The following is an 18,378-nucleotide window of genomic DNA, read 5'->3' on the forward strand; positions in this document are numbered from 1 at the left end:
TGAGTGGGGACACACCCAGCACTCCTGGGGGAGATGGCAGGGCAAGGGGCTCTTGTGCCTGAGGCAGGCACTTGAGGGACAGCCTACATTTCTCCTCGGATCCGGGTTGGCAGTGGCAGAGACCACTAGGGTCCGCTATAGAGGCACAGTCAGTAGACTCCTAGGCAGGAGGAATCTGGGAGGCAGCGCTCAGAGTGCAGCTGAGTCCGGGACTTGGGCTATGGCCTTGCTTCTGAGTGACAGCTCCCTCCTGTGTCTGTCAGGGCTGAGAAACACTTCCTGTTCAGATCTGGAGCAGATGCTGGGCCCAGAGAGTTGACTCAATGGTTAAGGGCACTGCCTGCTCTTGCAGAAAACCTGGGTGTAATTCCCAGCACCACACGGGCTCACAATACCTGTCCCTCCAGCCCCAGGGGACCCTACAGCTTCTTCTGAGCTCCAAGGGCATAGCCACACATACGGTACATGGACATGCATACAGGTAAACACTCACACACAACGTAAGTCTGCTAAGGAGATGTGGAAAGCTGGCACTTGGCTAAGAAGGCGGCTCACAGCTTAGTTGGTAAACTGCTTACCTAGAGTGCACAAAGTTTTGTGTTAGCCCCCAATGCTACATTCACCAGTCAGAGTGATGCATGCCTGTCACTCTGCCCTTGGGAAACTGGGGCAGGAGGATTATGAGTTTGAGGTCTTGCCTGACTACACTGCAAGTTCTAGTCCAGCCTGGGCTACATGAGACCCTGACTTCAACAAAACAGAAGTGAGGGGGGCTGGGGAGATGGCTCGGGGGTGGAGCCAGGACACCTGCTGCTCTTGCAGGGGACCCAGAACCTTCTAGCTTCAGCAGGCCCTGGGCATACCCGAGGCATGCATGCACAAAATGCCTGCACATACAGGATCGTAGGTGGGGCAAACGGCTAGGTAGGACCTTCTGTAGAACAAAAAGAAGATGGCTTTTCCTATTTTTTTTTTTTTTTTTTTTTTTTTTTTAGGGCTGGGGACCTTTACCCAGGGCCTTGCAGTGGTAGGCAAGCGCCACCACTGAGCTAAATCCCAACCCGCTTTTCCTATTTTTAAAAATCTTTCTGGGGGGTTGGGGTTTGGCCCCAGCTCTGAAAAAAAAAAAAAAAAAAAAAAAAAAAAAAAAAAAAAGAAAAAAAAAATCTTTCTGAGATAGAGTCTCACTATATAACCAAGCTGGCCTAAAACTCAGTGTGATTCTCCTGCCTCAGACTCCTGAGTGCTGGGATGACAGGTGTGAGACATTACACTTTGTTTTTTTTTTAAAAAACTGGCATGGTGGTGTAAACCTTTAATCTTAGCACTCAAGAGTCTGAGGCAGGTGGATCTCTGAGTTCCACGTCATGAGTTCCAACATAGCCAGGGCTACATAGCAGGCCCCCATCTCAACCCTTCTCCCCCAATAATTTTTAAAATTGTGTTTGTGTGTGGGGCATGTGTATGTGTATGCAGGTGGCTTGAGAGCCTTAAGTTTCCCCTGGGAGCTTCCAGGATCCCTTGGAGCTGGAGTTACAGGTAGCTGCGAGTACCTGGTGGGCCTGCTGGACTGAACTCGGGTCCTCTGGAAGAGTTATAGGGGTTTTTAACTGCTGAGCCATCGCTCTGGTCTGGTTTTGATTGTTTAAAAATTCTTTTTAAATAAATTTCTCTATGGGGTGGGCTGGTACAGGCACACGGGGACATGTGTAGCAGCCCGAGGACATGCTGAAGTTTTTTTCTCCCTGCGCTGTGTTTGTCTAGGACTTGAACATAGGTCCTAAGGCTTGGTGCATATGCCTTTATCCACTGAGCCATTTCAATAGCGCCCAGGCTTGCTTGCTTGATTTATAGACAATGTCTCAATGGGTAGCCCTGGCTGTTCTTGAACTCACAGAGATCCGCCTGCCTGTCTTCGGAGATATTTTGTCATATTTTGCCCCTGGCTTGATTTTTAAACATGAGACATTAGTCTAAGGGACTAACAAGCAGGAGAGTGCATGCACACAGGCACCACAGGCTGACAGGAACGCTTATGCACATACACTCATGCACACACACACACACAGACCAACTGATAGACATACATGCGTGCATACATACATACAGACAGACAGACAATCTGTGGGCCAAAGAATTCACACCTCTAGCCGGTATGTTTAGCCTGGTCTGATGCCCACTTTAGTCCTTGCCTAAGCACCATCACACCCAGAGAGGCCAGATGGGCAGGCAGGCCTCGTGGGTGTCCTGCTGGCTGGCTTCTCTGCCCAGCCTGGATCACCTTTGGAGCAGAGCCAACTGGAGGGGAACTCTGGGCAGGGGAGGGCGGAGCAGGCTGGCCAGGTGGCAGTGGCTTGGCTCTGGCACACAGCCCTGGTGATGGAGCCCTGAAGGCCCCTGGAGCGCAGCCAGCAGTGGACACCTGGGTCACCTTCCTGTGTACTGGTCCTCAGACAATGTGGGGCAGGGGCTTGGTCTCCCAGCTCCTCTCCTGTACCAGCGTCTGGCACTAGGGTGAGGAGGTGGAGACTGTGTGTGTTTACCAGGGCCTGGCTTCATGTAAAAGGTGCCCAGAAAATAAAGTTCATGTGAAGGGGACTGGCTGGCTCTTAAACAACCACACATGGCACATATTACTGGTCAGGCTTGGCCAGCAGCAATGTCACAGAAGCCATTTTCCTAGGCTTGCTTACACTGGAACTGCAGTAGGGGTGTGGAACCCAGAATCCCTGTTTCCCTGGACCCCACAGTTGGGGTCTGCCAGGCACAAGGGCCTGCACACCCTCACTCCAGGGTCCTGCTCTCTTGGCCTTTGACCCCATCTGTTCACCTGGAAGCCCAGGAAAGGAGCTGAGGAGGTAGTGTGTGTGGCTTAGGAGAAAGGTACCGGCTGGAACCTGTGGGTTGGTCCATTTCTGTCTTTAGCATCGACTGAGCAGACACAAGGCCCCAGGTTTTAGCCCCAGCAACAAGTGAACTTCATGTTCCATCTCAGGAAAGAAAATACTCCAGGCACACTGGCACCTTCCCCTCCCCCACCCCCTGGGGGCTGGCATCAGTGACAAGCCTGGATGACCCTGGTTTCATCTCCCCACATCAATCCTACCTCAGGGGCCATAGAGCTCCTTACCAGCCCCTAATCCCAGGCCTGGAGAGCAACTCCACACAGAGCCCACCATGTGATCTGTCTCCTCCACCATCTGTCCTCATCCCCACCATCTGTCCTCATCCACATCGCAACCTACAGCCCCAGCAGCTTGGGGCTTGCTGTGTCATGGCAGGAACAAAGGTTGCTGAAGAGGAGTGGAAGGTGCTGGTTGGGCAGTGTGAGAGAGTGGGACACAGGGCCATGACCAGGCAGCTTGTGCAAAGGCCCTGGGGTGAGCAGCGCAGCTGAGAGCTCAGGCTGGGGGTGGGGTGGAAGACTCAGCTTTCACGGGTGCTGCAGAAACAGAAGTTGGCTCATGGTTCAGGCTCATGGTGGGGCTGACAGGGACGCCGTCATTGAGCAGGGGTTGAAAGCAAAGAGGTCAAGAGTCACAGTAAACAGGAGAAGCAGTGTTGGATCAGACTGGGAGCCAGTGGGATAGGCAAGGAAGTGGGCATTGCCAGGAAAAGGCCAAGGGGAGAAATGAACTTTTGAAAGGGGGAGGTTGGCCTGGAGAGATGGCCCAATGGTTGGAGCATTGGCTGCTCTCCTAGAGGATTAGGTTGAGTTCCCAGCATGCACATGGCTGCTTACAACTGTCCATAACTCCAAATCCAAGGATCCAGCACCTTCTGGTCTTAGCAAGTACTGTGCACAAGTAGTGCACAGTCAGGCATGCGAGCAAAGTACCGATACACATAAAACTGTTTTTTAAAGTGAACTTGGGAGGGCCAAGCCGGATGGTCACAGGCAAACCAGGTCAAAGCCACTAGTGCTCCCTCCTGACTCCCACCCATTCCCTGAAGCCTGGAGCTTCCCGGCACAGCCCTAGTGCCACAGGCTGATTTCTGGGGGTAGGTGTGCCACTGCTGGCTACAGACCCACGAGCTCCTCACCGCAGTGCATGCTGCCAGTGGGGACAGCATGGGGGCCTTACCCTGGCCTGCGCCGCCAACGCCTAGATGAGCCAGGCTGCCGGTGCTGCCGGAGCTGGTGAGAGCAGGGAATGGAGGCTCCTCGGGGTCCAGTGGGGTCGGCAGTGGGGAGGGGAAGTGGATGGTGCTGAGGTCAGGAAGGGAGCCTCCTGTGTTGTGGGTAGCAGGGATCAGGGCTGCTGTGTTCTCCTGGTCTGCAGATGGAAAGATGCTGGGAGAGGCCGGGGGAGGGAGGGGGAGACAGGACATAAGGTCTGGGGACAGTGACTAGCAGGCCAGCCCTGCCAACCCAGGACAATTGTAGTAGGACAGGAGGGACTGGGGAGATTAGTGGATACCAAAGAAAACCCTTTAGTGAGCCCCAAGCACAACAGGACCCCAGGCTGGAACAGGGTCATGATGGCCAGGACTTGCTGGGTGACCTCTGGGGGCATGCTCATGGTCGCCCCTGACAATGGGTGCAGGCTTGGAGAGAAGAGCCATGGGGAGCAAAGGGGTGACTTACTTGATTCCAGGGACTTCGCAGGACTTGGGCCTGGAACCCGCCTGAAAGAGAGCAGAGCAGATGGCAGGTGCCAGGTGGCAGGCATGGTGTCCTGTGTGCTGAGCCCAGGGCTCTTTCCCTTCCGTCTAGGACAACCAGAAGCCATGTAGTGCAGAGATGGCTTCAGGAGCCCCAGGCAGAGCCGGGAGCTATAAGGAGGGGCCTTCCCACACCTTCCCCAGATCCTGTAGCTAACCCTGTGTGTAGCCATATTGAGGGCTTTCTGCAGCCCCACACCTAGCTCTAGGCTAGCCCCTGGCTGCCTGGGGTCTCTGAGAGCCTGGTCCTTTAGGGGCCAGTGCTGCAGGCTGGAGCACAGACCAGAGGGATGCAGGGCAGGCAGGCAGCACCCACAGGCTTCCCTGAGGGTGGCTTGTGACCAGCAGACTTGGCAGGGAACACAGGAACAATGGGTTGGAACAGATCTCCAGAGTAAACACTTGTCAGACCATGGGCTGGGTAGAGGAAGATTTACAAAAGCTTTCTGGGACAGCTGTATGGCTTAGCCAGTACAAGAGCTTGCCACTTAGGCTGATGGTCTGAGTTCGATTCCCAGGACCCACATGGCAGGAGGAAAAATACTGACTTCTACAGTTGTCCTCTCTTTCCACACACTTGCGGAATGAACGTGCGCACACACCACACTCATGTACAAAATATATTTTAAAAATGTAATTAAAGGAAAGGCAAGTGTTTCATGGGTTCAGAGACCCTAACAGCTTTCTTAAGAAAGGCCTCACCATCTCTAAATATATATTCATTCTTTCTTTATATTTTCATTTTGGCAAACTCTCAGGTAGCCCAGGCTGGTGCACATCCTTCCCCTCCTGCCTCAGCCCTAACGTGAGGCCGACAGTGTAACTCCTGTCTTTCTTGAGCTGGAGGTCAGCGGCAGGCCACACTTACCCTGCCTCTGAAACTGGGCCAACAAGGAGTTCAAAGTTGTGGGGGATGGGTAGAAATTGTTTTCTTTCTGATTTTGGTTTGAGACAAAGTTTCCCTGTGTGGCCCTGGATGTCCTGAGACTAACTCTGTAGACCAGGCTGGCCTCGAATTTACAAGAGATCCACCTGCCTCTGTCTCCCAAGACAATCTGGCTGGGATTAAAGCCAGGGTGGGAGTTGTTGGCCACACCATTTCTTCACTTTTGGCAATGGAATCTGCATGCTTGGGAGCACGATACCCCCACCCCGCCCCCAGCCACATCCCCAGCCACATCCCTAGCCTCCTTTTAACTTTGAAAGAAAAAGATTTTGTTTATTTAGTTTTTTGAGACAGGTTTCTCTCTCTCTCTCTCTCTCTCTCTCTCTCTCTCTCTCTCTCTCTCTCTCTCTCTCTCTCTCTCTCTGTGTGTGTGTGTGTGTGTGTGTGTGTGCCAGGATTGCCTGGTGTTCACTCTGAAGACCAGAGTGGCCTTGAACTTGAAGATATTCCTGCCTCTGCCTCCAAAGTGCTCAGACTAAAGGTGTGCACTACTGCCTGGCCTTTTTCTTTTTTTCCCCAAATATTGTTTAATGTGTATTTTGCCTACATGCATGACTGTGTATTACCTGTGTCCCTTGTGCTTATAAAGTCAGAAGAGGGTACAGGATTCCTTGGAACTTGAGGGGGAATTGGTGTGGAAGTCAAAAGACAACTCAGGGACTTGGTTCTCTCCTACTGGCTCCTCAGGATGGAACTATGGTGGCCAGGCTTGGTGGCAAGCACCTTCATCTGCTGAGCCCCTCACTCACCCTGATTTTACTTTGTGTTCTGAGGCAAGGCCTTGTTCTATGGCTCTGAATCTCAAACCCCAAGACTGGGCTAGGACGTGGGGTGCTGGGGTCCCAACTGGGATGAGTGTGTGTTTTTGTTACTGCCCTAATTAGCCACAGACGTCAATACCTTGAGCTGTTTCTGGTCAGTCTGACAGGCCAGCAGTCAGCGTCAAAGCCTGAGTACCAGCATAGCTGAGCAAGGTTCCTATCTCAACATGCCCCTGGCTATTTGCTTCCAGGCTGGGGTTGAAAAGAACATGAAGAAAAAAGGTTGGCCTACCAGCAGCCCTTACCTTCTTTGAGTCCCATGACTGCTTAGAAAGGGTCTTGTCTGTCTCGGATCCGGTCTCCTCCATTCCTGGGACTGTGAGCAGTAAGACTGGATGTAGGGGGAGAGAAGGGTCAGGACAACATGACTACACAGCTGAGTGACCGCAGGGCCCTAACAAAAAGCTTGGAGGCTCTACTGAAGCTGTGGAAGGGGCCTAATTAACAAGAAAACCCCGCACAAGGATCATCAGTGGTGCAAAGAGCTGAGACAGCAGATGGAGCCAAGGCTGATCAGGATCCCACCAGGCCCCCACCCAGGCCAGGGCCCTGGAGGCCCTGCTGTACAGGTCAGCAGAGACTCTGAGACTGCCATCTGCCACCCTGGCAGCATCTGTGGTGACTGGGCACTGCTGGCACCCAGTGACTGGGCCAGGCTTGGGTCCCCACACTGAGGGCTGGTTCTGACCCTATTGCTAAAGCTACCTGGGATTTAACTGATCTGCCCAGAGTATGTGTGCTTGAGAGTGAGCCGACAAGTCAGAAGGAGCCTCAGGCTAGACAGTAGGTGGGACTTTGAAGGGCCGAGTGAGAGGCCCAAGGGATGAGATGGATGGATATTGGTTGATGCCCTGGAACCAACCATACCAGAAGCCCACTTTTAGTCTTGGCGAGTGTCTTTCTTCCTTCCTCTCTCCCTTCCTTTTCTCCTTTTTAAATTTTGTTTGTTTTGCAATGCTGCAGATGGACCCAGGGCCCCACACACGCTCAGCAAATGTTCTGTTGCTGCCAGGTTCTTTTCTTCCCTGGGCCAGGAGAAACAATGGCCGATGGGAAAGAGCTTCACCGGAGAATGTCAGGTGTGGGGAGGCAGCCGGAAACCTGTTCCCTTGGTCTCTCTAAGGGCGCGGGGAGAGGGGACATGGGTCCTCCCACATCAAGGCCGAGTGGATTCTGGGTACGAAAGCTTAGGTGCATCCCTGTGTAAGGAGGACTCACAGGACCTTCTGACCTCAGCCCTCCTGCACTGTACACAGGGTCTTCAACTTGTAGCCTTGGCTCCTGCCAAGCAACCCCCACCCCCAGGGTGAGTCCTTTAACCAGGAAAAGCTCCCTGGGACCCAGTGGACTGCCACACAGGCCTAAGATGCAGGAGGGGTGACTTCTCTGGCTCTGGTGTGTAAGATCTGCTGCACCCAGCTCCACAGAGCCCAGAGTCCTCACTCTTCAAGATGACTGGTGCAGGAGCTGTGTCAGGGACTAGCTGCCATGTGGGAGCCCAGAACTGGGGGCGCAGCCTCAGCTATAGGGCTTTGTGCACAGCCCAGCCAGTGAGGAAGCTCACCCCAAACCTGGGACAGAGAGAGCCGCTTTCTCATACAGAGTTACCTGGCTGGATCCTAGGAGGGATGAAGATGGCTCTGGGCAGTAGAGCTGTAAGCCTGCATCAAGTGGTACCCACTGCTAGGGTCTGTCCCTAGCTACTGCGTGAGGTGACAAACCCTCTGTGCTCTGCACAAATGTGCTGGCGTCCCAGTCAGTCACAGGCCCAGTGTACACCGGCGAGGGCGGGAAAGATGCTTCTAAACACGTGTCCTACTGAGTCTTCCTCTAAATGTCAGTCCCCCAGAGACTAGTGACTGCCTGGGACATGCAGGCTGCTGGGTTGCCCAAGCCCAGCAGAAACACCGAACCCCTCATATACCTCTCTTCTGGTGCGCATCCTGGGGCCCGCCTGTGAAGGATTCTGCCTGGGTGGGTGTCATTGTGCTCTGGTGCAGGGCAGAGTCAGAGTTGGTCCTGCGAGACAGAGAGATGGTGACACTCACAGGAATAAGCCTCAGCCTGATCTACCCATATCAAACACTTTTAATCCTCACAAGGGTCCAGGAATGTGCCCATGGGTTGGGGCAGCCTATGGTATTCCACCAGCTGTGTGGTCCCAGGCCAGTGATCAGACCTCTCTGTGTTCAATTTTATTATGGTAAAATGGATGTAAAAACCCTGTTTCTAGAGGCAGGGTCTCATGTAGCCCAGGCAGGCCTTAAACTCACTGCATAGTTGACCTTAAACCACTGCTCCTCCTCAGTGCTGTGACCACATGCCCATGATGTGATATGAGTCAGCCTCGGTGCTAGCTCTCTAGTCCACCTTCTGGGTCCTTGTTGTCACTGTTGTGTCCTGCAGGCTGCCCGGCCTGACCTCCTTCAGGGACCCTCCTGCCTCCACATCCTGTCTGTAGTGGTTCTGGGCTTGCAGATGAGTGCTGCGATGTTCATTGGGTTACAGATTTGAACCCTGGTCCTTGTGTTTTGGCACAATTTTAATAAAGAAGCTGCCCACCACCCAGTTCCCCATGCCCAGTTTTGTTGTTTTTGAAGAACTGTGGTATTTTAAAACGTTTATTTAGTTTTACTTAATATGTATGGGTATTCTGCCTTTGTGTATGCCTGTGTGCCACATGACATTCACGGAGGTGTGAAGGTGTCAGATCCTCTGGAACTGGAATCATAGATTGTTGTGAGCCACCGTGAGGGTGCTCTCCTCAGCACAGGTTTAGTGGAGCTGGGATGGAACCCACACTTTGTACCTGCTAGGTGAGCTCTCTAGCCACTGAGCTCCAAGGACTCCACCTGCAGCCCCTCCCAGCTCGGCCTGCTCTGTTAGTGAGAGCCCGAGACAGTGAAGACAGAGGCTGCGTGAGCCCAAGAGTCTGAGGCCTGCCTGGAGCCCAGGAGAAGCCATGTTTGAAACAGTCAGGACAGCAAGAGGGAGGAGAGGTGAGAGAGCTCTCAGAAAAGTCCGATGACCTGAGAAGTGTTAGCCCCGGGACCAACATGGTGGGAGAGAATGACAAGCTGACCTCTGGCCTTTCATCTGCAGTGTACATGTGTGCTGTCCCCCAAAAAGCCAGGTGTGGAGATCACAACTTTAACTCCAGCACATGGGAGGCTGCAGCAGGCAGATCTCTGCGAGCTCAAATCCAGCCTGGTCTACAAAAGCAATCCAAACCAAACCAAACCAAACCAGCCCTGGATTGTAACCCAGGTGGCCAAGTGCTCCTCTGGTATCCACACGGCCTTGGGCTCCATCCTAGCACCACATAAACAAGGTGTGGTGACACAGGCCATCCCAGTGGCTAATGCTAGAAGGCATTAGATGTAAAATCTCGGGTTGGCCTGAGGACATGAGACCTGCACAGAGGAAGGAGTAGCAGCAGAGTATGTTCTTTAATATTGTCGTTATCCAGGGTCTGAACCCGGGTCACTCAATCCCCTGACACACATCCAATAGAGCAGTGTGGGCACAGAACCTTCACATCCTCCCAGAGCACTGGATAGGACACCCATACTGTGTGCTGTACTACACTGTTATTTTCAGGGTTTATTTTATTTGTATGTGTGTCCATGTAATGTGCACATAGTTCCCTTGTAGGCCAGAAGAGGACACCATATCCCTGGATCTGGAGCTACAGGCACTTGTGAGCCACCATGTGGTACTGCCACTGGCCTGGGTCCTCTGGATGTGCTTAGCTGCTGAGCTGCATCTGCAGCCCCTTGTTTCTAAGGCAGGGTCTCAATGTGCAGCCCCCACTGGCCTGAAGTCAGAGATCTGCCTGCCTCAGCCTCCTGCGTGCTGGGATGACGGGGTGACCATCATCTTGTAAATATTGACAAGCAGTGTTTCCTACAGTGCCCTTCCTGTGTTGCTGGACATGGAAACAGGGTCCTCATGCATGGCCGGTGGGGCTTGCCACAGATGTGCATCTCAGTCAATAAAGACCATCTACAGATGTGTCAGCAACGTAGCTTCCACAGAGGCGAGCGCCAGGCTTGGCAGTGAACACCTTTGTTCCTAGCTTCTCTGGAGGCTGAGGCAGAGGGACCAGTGAAGCCTGGGAATATGCAGCCCAAATAGGCCACAGAATGAGAGAGAGAGTGAGAGAGAGCTTGTCTCATTAGGGAAGCAAAATAAAGTGGAACAGGCAAGATACACCATTCACTATTCAATTCTGAAAAGAAGTAAGAAACATGGAAAACAGAGAGGAAAAGACAGGAGGAGAAAGAAGGGAAGAGGAGGAAGAGGAGGAAGAGGAGGAGGAAGAAAAGGAAGAGGAGGAGGAAGAAGAGGAGAAAGAGGAAGAGGAGGGGAAGAGGAGGAAGAAGAGAAAGAGGAGGAGAAAGAGGAAGGGGAGGAGGAAGATGAAGGAGGAGAGGAGGAGGAAGAGGAGGAAGAGGATGGGGGAAAGGAGGAAAAATGAGGTTCTGTTCTGAAAGCTCTCAAGCCATGCTCTCCACAATTCAGAGCTGACTTCTGGGATCTTTTGCAAGCCTCTTGCTTACTGCGGCACTTGCAGTGCCTATGCTCTGCAGGTGATAAAGTCTACACTGTTTCCTCCCAGGGGCCGGGCACCCCCTCCACTGACCTCCTCCAGCTGGTGTCCGCAGGAGGCGAGAGGTACACGGTGCCATAGGGGCAGCTGTCGGCGTGAATGAGTTAAGGGAATCTCAGAATGTGCTCTGACCCAGGAAGCCTGATGCAGAGCCTGTGGGGCTAAGCTGCTGGGAGTGGCCTCTGCTCCCAGTGTGTGGCTGGGTCTGCAGACAGCTGGCCAGGAGGGCAAGGGGCATTTTCTGCCTAAAAAAAAGCAACTACGGGTGCTGCAGTTCCCCAGGGGCCAGACCCATTTACTTACAACTCAGCACCATCCTCCCAAACCATTCCAAGAGGAGGCCTGGGCCTCAAGCTGGGTTCCAGATGCCTTAGGGAGGCCAAGTTCAACGGACCTCTTCCATTGAGGCAGCTCCCAGCACCAAAGCCTCAGAAGTAAGAAGCAGGGGGCAGGCAGACAGCTCCATTCTGCAGACTTGAGGGTGGGGGAAAGAGTAACCCAAAGCCGCTCTAGTGACGGGGATCTGGCTGGGGCAGCCAAGTTAGAAGGGGGGCCCTGGCAGGTGTCCACCCTCCAAACAACAGAGGCTGCTTTTATGTGTGGAGTCACTGTCATGCCCATGCTGCCTCCGAGCCACGCCCCACTTCCTGCAGCCCTTGAAAGCTGCATTCCCAATGGCTCCTTGTGTTCTGGTCCTCTGTGGTTTGGGGTCACTCTCCTTAACTCTTCTCTCTACCCCAGTTCCGGCTCCAACGTCCTGTGTTGAGGCCTTCCCCAGGTCTCCCTGATCTGGTGTCCACAGGCAGCAATGTGTGCCTACCCCCCTGTCCCCTCCCAATCCCACACATCCTCTGCAAAAAGGATATCTGTCGCCCATGCTTGTCTACCGACAGGGGACGGCGGTGCGGGGAGCCAAGTCTGCCACGCTCACGATATACTCTGTCCACAAGCCCATGATGTCGTGTGGTCCGACTGGTGTCCAGGCCTGAGGACTGAAATGGGGTCTGGGGAAGGGGATGGGTCAGGAACAAGGGTTCAGAAAGGAGACAGCGGACTCACAGGTTACTGGCTGTAGCTTGAGGTTCCCCTAGCTCAGCCCTTGGAGATCTCTGCTCTGGGGACACACTTAAACTCTATTCCATAGGCACCTCTGGCAGCCCAGCTCCTGCTAAGCCAGCAGTGCTATCCCAGAAAGGGCAGGAGACACACAGTCCAGCCTGCGTGCTCGGGCCAGACAGGGCAGTACAAGCTTTGCCTGGTGCCAGGGGTGCAGAAGACTGAGAAGCTCTCCCAGCTGGCCAGGTGCAGACAGGCCCCCACCCTCTCTCCCCAGGCCGGGCCGGCCTCCTGTCCCCACCTACGTCATCTCTGGAGGGGCCTGCCAAGAGAGGCCCCCAGGGCTTCGAGCCCAGAGCTGCTGTGGGGCCCACCTGGCCCAGTGCTTGTTCCCAAGATGATTGAGGCGGAGCCCAGAACTGCTCTGGACTGCGCTGTGGCCCCCTCTCCTGTCCCCTCTCCTGCTCCCACCCCCAGCATCTCAGCCAGGCACCACTGAGAGCCAAGTACAGGCGCCTTCTGGGGCTGTGGCGTAGCTGATGGGGCTTCTTACCAGCACCTGGACTGGCATAAGGCTCCAGGCGAGCCTTGGAGTCCCCAAGGCTGCCAGGAGCCTGTCACCATGCTAAGATGAACTCACTTGCCTGTGCCAGCCCTGGACATGACTTGTCCCCATGCCTGCCTGGCTATCTGGGCCCAGGGTCCTTCTGTCTCCCAGGCAGAAAGCGAAAGCCATTCTGATATTTAAAGAGGCTTCTCTTTTAGGATATTTAGTGGCCCGGCCACTTCTTTTTCTGTTTGCCTTCAAGGTTGTCTGAGTGGCCACTGCCAAATCTCTGTGACCCAGAAGACCCTGCTGAGTCTGTGTTTTTCTACTTTTTTTTGTTTGTTTGTTTTGTTGGCTGTCCCGGAACTCATCCTGTAGAACAGGCTGGCCTCGAACTCAGACTTTTCTACATTTTTACCCATAGAAAGGCAATGAACCCCAAGATGTCCATGAACCTCACCATTAGGGCCTATGGAGGGTAGGAGCCAGTCATCTCTCTGAGACATCTAGAAGGGAAACTGAGGCAACTGCTACCCATCTCTCTCATCTGCCCATGTCTCCAGGCCCCTCCCAGCTCTCCAGCCCTGAGATGCAGCCCTTGGGAACGTACATGCTTGGGGGGCTTGGCCCACACAGCTTGGGGCACATGCTTAGATTCTGCTGTAACATACACCAGGATATGTGCACATAGCATCTGTCCAGGAAGGACCCCAGGTGGGGGACTTTGAGTGACACCCATACGTACTTCCCAAGATGGGGGCATTGAGGCCAGCTCGCCTCAGGTAGGTGGGTGGAGGAGGCACATCCCAAAGAGCCACAGAGACAACTGTGGGCTCCAAGGCCTGACCTTAGGTCAGGGTCTTACAGGCTGGGGCCGGGTGAGAACAGCCTCAGTCTGGGCTCAGTTACCAGAAACACTGAGCTGCGGCCAGAGCTGCCCCCCAAAACCCACTACACTAAAAATGCAAAACCCCAAACTCTGAACCATTAGGTGGGCATTTGCGCCTCGGGCAAATGGGTTCAGTAGGGTCCCTGGTGCCCTTGGACTGAGGAGCTCACTGTGATACCCACACAGGGTTAAATGAGGGGTACGGGGGTACTCAGGTAGAAGAGGAGGAACTGGGAGACGGATGAAGTGGAGATTCTCTGCCATAGAGAGCCAGCGACTTCAGCATGCCGCCGGGACCTGGAACTTGACACGGTGAGGTCCCCAGGACCAGGCTAGCAGCCCCAAGTGCACCCAGGCTGCCTAACCCAGCAGCTCACACCGTCGTGCAGTGCAGTCAGGGAGAAGCCGAGGACAACTCCGGAGCCTGTGAGCTCTTGGGGAAATGGTTGTTCTCAGACCCTTGGTAGCACTGTATGTGAAGGCCTTGTCTGCACACCCCCCCCCTCCTGCTTCTCCTGAAGACTGGGGTCTGGGGAGAAGACACCAGCCCTTATTATTTTGACAGCAGCCTGTGGCCTGAGGGAGCCATGCAGGGTGTGCGGCTCTGCCAAGAACTGTCTGCAGACAAGTGGGGTCAGGCGGCAGGGGCTTCCTTCTGAGAACTGCTGGGCTTGCAGATCAGTGAGGCGGCTGGAGCCAAGCCCCCAAGGCCCTGAGCTCTTCTCAGGGCCTCCCAGCCTGCTGGCAGGTGCAGCAGCTGCTGAGTGCTGTGAGTGGCTGGGGAAGGGGGGAGGTTGGGGGGTGCTGATGGTGTGTGCTGACTCCAGGAGTCTGCAGCTCAGGGAAACTGGCTGGGCTGCTCCCCTCTCCTGGGCCCCAGGAGACAAGAGGAGTGTTTAAGAGTGGGAAGCTGGCCTCTGTGAATTTCAGGGGACAATGGCACATGCTTAATTTGGGGGACATGGCCCATCTTCTGTGAGCCAACCAGTTGTCCCTGGAGTCTGTAGCTGAAGGAGGCCCCAGAGTGGGACACCACTGAAACAGGAAGACCTGGAGTATCACCTAGGAGGGGCGCAGAGCCAGGAGAATGGGGGCTCACCTGGAAGGAGAGGTCCATGCTGCTACTTCCAATCTGGTTCACGTTGGGCAGGGACCCGCCATAGTACTGACCACGGCTGGGGCCCAGTTGGAGGTACTGCGACTTCTGCAGTTGAAGCTGGAAAAGCAAAGCCACCAGCGGTCACCATGCAGAAGGGGACATGTTCTCAGTATGCCCCATGGAGTAGTACCCAGAGGATTTAGCTGGTGGGATTCAGGGACTACAATGTCCTTTTGACTGAGGCTTACAAAAGGCAAATCCCAGTGCATCCTGAGGAGCTCCTAATCATGAACTTGTGGAGCCGGCTGCCTGGCTCACTCCCTGGAGACCTGGGGAGGCCTGGCAGGGACCATGGATGTGCTAGCCATTGGGGAGCCTCTTTCAATGGTGGGAAACTGATCATAGATTTACTGTGTGCCCCATTGCCACAGGGCCTGGGCAGCTGCCTGGTGCCCTAAGCACTTGGGGATCCAGACTAAGTCTAAGTCAGCCCCCCAGCTCCTTGGGACTCCGAGTTGACACCTTGGAATGGTAGGGACAATGGAAGATGTTTAATCTGGGGGAATGGCCCAGGACCCTCATTGACCAGGGTCCTCAGTGCCTACTCAGTGTGCTCTGTCCCACAGGATCTTGCTGTCTGGTGTTGTCTACTCCGGCAGGGCCTGGTGGTTGCTAGGGTCCAGCACTGTGTACACAACAGGGGCTGGTTCTCAGGTCTCACAAACAACTCCTGGCAGCCCAGCCTTCCCACCTCTCTTCCACACCAGCCCTGCTTCCTGGGGAGGCCTTGGACACTGGAGGGGGAAGCAGAGCCCAACTGGCTGCATGCCTGGCCAAGCACCTCGCCCAGGTAAACAGCTGTTTCCTGCGAGCGTCAGTGGAGGCCAGAGGAAGATGAACGGGCCTGGTTCCTAGGTACCTCTCTGGGTCTGTACTGGGAGAGCCCTGTGTTCTCAGTGGATACCAGCTGGTCCCACCCAAGGCTCCCCACTGAGTCTCCCAGCAGCTATGAAATATAGAAAGGGGCTGGGGAAGCAGCTCAGCCGAAAACTTCCTACCAAACTTGAGGACATGAGTTCAATCCTGGAGTCCCAGAGAGCTGACTCCTGCAACTCGTCCTCAGACCCCAACATACACTCTATGTGGATTCCACCCAACAGTAACTGTAATTAAAACTACAAACCAAGCCAGATGCTTGGGGTGCTTCTCGGGGTGAGGTCCACGCAGTGCCTTTTGCCCTCCTTGTTTAGGGCTGTGTGGGTCTCACACACAGGTGAGTCTGGGTTCTACCAGCCCCGTGCTGACAGGAATGACAGTGCACAGTATGTGTGCCCACAAATGCTTCTCCTGGATGTACAGAGCCACACGTTCTTAGAGACTGGGGATCAGGGCGGTGCATACCAGGGCCACTGGGCTCACTGCTATGTGTGGGGACAAAGGAAGCCTAGTGTTTGGGGGCAAACCTCAGAACTGGGTCTGACCAGTAAGACACTCAGGGCTCCCAGGCCTGACCGCACAAACCTTGATGTCCTGCACTGTCCCTGAGCCCACCCGCCTTGCTCAGCACCCCGGGCCCTGCAGCCGCTCTGCATTCAGGCTGGTGTGGCGGGGACTCCACCATCCCCAGGGCAGCCAAGCTCATCTTGGGTGGCACACAGAGCTGCACAGGAAACAGAGGTCTGGCCTGTACCCCTCGTCTCCAGGGCCTTCAGCATGTCTGCCCTGACAGCATACAACTGTGGCAGGTCACAATTCACACCTGTCATCCTAGCACTCGGGAAGGGCAGGAGGTCAAGGCCAGTGTCTTAAGTTACCATTGCTGCCATGAAGCACCATGACCAAAATCACATTGGAGAGGAAAGGGTTTATTCAGCTCACACTTCCATATCATTGTTCATCACTGAAGGAGTCAGGAACTCATAGGGCAGGAACCTGAGGCAGAAGCTGATGCAGAGGGTGTGGAGGGTGCTGCTTACTGGCTTGTTCCTCATGGCTTGCTCAGCCTGCTTTCCTATAGAACCCATGACCACCAGCCCAGGGATGGCCCCACCCACCATGGGCTGGGTCCTCCCCGCTTGATCACTAACTAAGGAAATGCCCTACAGGCTTGCCTACAGCCCAGTCTATGGAGGTATTTTTCTCAACTGCCTCCTCACTCATCCTACTCTCTAATGACTGCAGCTTGGGTCAAGTTGACATAAAACCAGGCAGGACAGCCAGTCTTGGCTACACGAGACCCTAACAGCTGTAGGAAGCAGGAAAATTTAAGGCAACTCAATAGAGGAGTGGAGGATTTCTGTTAGTTTAAGCTCCATGGGAAATCTGGTAGTCTGACTGTGAACTGGACAGCAGGTCAAGGCCAGGCCCTCTCCACAGTGATGGGAAGCACCATAACCCTCCTTTACATCAAGAGCAATGACACCAGGAAAAGCTCACCAACCCAACACCAGTGTGCCAAGTCACCTAAGAGCCTCAGAGACCAGCACCGACGGGCTGGCTATGGTACAAGAAACTCAAAGTGCAGGTGCGTGAGAGATGGTGGATGGGGTAGCACCTCTCAGGGGTTGACCTTCCTGCTGCTCCTCTAATCTGCTGTGAGCACCCAACGCTTGTTATCAAGACTTGGTCTCTGCGACAAGGATGAAAGGTAGGCTATGCAAGCTGGTGGATCCACTGCTGACCAGGCTGGCTCTGAACCCAGAACGCACAGCTTTCACACACGATGGCTGGGTGGACAGACGGATGGATGGATGTGTGGATGGATACATAAAGTTTTTTTGAGGACTGTCACTGTGTACCTGGGGCTTCAAGGCAACCTGACCTTAGCCTGACTTCTGAGGAAGCTAGACTCTGGACACTGAAGCCAACCATGACGGTGGCTACTTAGTTGGAAAGATTGAGCTCCAACCAGAACCCAGATGCCCTGGTAGAATGGCTGTGCTGGCATATACTTGTCCCGGCAGGCTGACCATGCTCATTTGATGCCATGGGGTTGGGACAATTGAAAGGTCTGCCCCATGTCTCCTACAATGCAGTGCTTCCTGAGGACGCAGGACTTGTCTCCAGAGGACACTGACATGTTATCCGCTGATGAGCCAGACTCACACGGGTGAGGGAGCATGTGCATGAATGAATGAGTTCATGAATGAATGAATGGCCATGAGTGAACAAGCACACGGGTAAATAAATGTGAGGAGTGGGGAGTGAGTCTTGTTCTCACTTGCGGTGCCCACCTAGGATAGTCCATCAGCCCTCCTGAAGCTACCCTGCATCTAAGCAGTGGTGCTTAACCCTTTGAGGACCAACAACCCTTTCACGGGGATCGCATATCAGATCTCGTTTACATTATAACTCACAACAGCAGCAAAAGTACTGAAGCAATGAAACAATCTTACGGTTGGGGTCACCAAAACAGGAGGAACTGTATTAAAGATCTGCATCGTTATGAAGGTTGAGGACCACTGATCTAAAGTGCCTGATCTTCAGGCCACACTGGCCACCTTGACATGAGTGGATGCCATGTAGGCACTGGCTCTTTGAGGGACCTTCCAGAAGCTTCAGCAACTCCTGGCTGCCTGGGGCAGAGCTCAGGGCCCACACCTGTCATGCACGTCCCCTCTCCACCCTCACAGCTGCTAACAGGAGGTCACACCACAGCCTTCTGGCTCAGGTCCTGTGGGTCAAGCCCAGGGCTCAAGTCAGGACCCCGAGGTCTACCTTCTCCGTGATTCAGAGAGCCCACC

At 54.3% G+C, this 18,378-nt stretch overlaps 1 protein-coding gene across 2 annotated transcripts in view; it reads right to left on the reverse strand.

The window, feature by feature from the left end:
• Crtc1 (CREB regulated transcription coactivator 1) overlaps positions 1–18,378 on the reverse strand; it is a 55,846-nt gene that overhangs the window by 12,936 nt on the left and 24,532 nt on the right. For both annotated transcript variants that reach the window (XM_032918473.1, XM_032918472.1), the window contains exons 2-8: positions 14,636–14,752; positions 11,911–12,048; positions 11,078–11,139; positions 8,357–8,451; positions 6,678–6,763; positions 4,589–4,629; positions 4,086–4,294 (exon numbers count right to left, since the gene is read on the reverse strand). In XM_032918473.1, coding sequence (XP_032774364.1) covers positions 4,086–4,294; positions 4,589–4,629; positions 6,678–6,763; positions 8,357–8,451; positions 11,078–11,139; positions 11,911–12,048; positions 14,636–14,752 — 748 coding nt within the window. The remainder of the gene's footprint in view (positions 1–4,085; positions 4,295–4,588; positions 4,630–6,677; positions 6,764–8,356; positions 8,452–11,077; positions 11,140–11,910; positions 12,049–14,635; positions 14,753–18,378) is intronic.

Source organism: Rattus rattus, chromosome 13 (genome assembly GCF_011064425.1).
Source record: "Rattus rattus isolate New Zealand chromosome 13, Rrattus_CSIRO_v1, whole genome shotgun sequence".
Classification (NCBI taxonomy): Eukaryota; Metazoa; Chordata; class Mammalia; order Rodentia; family Muridae; genus Rattus; species Rattus rattus.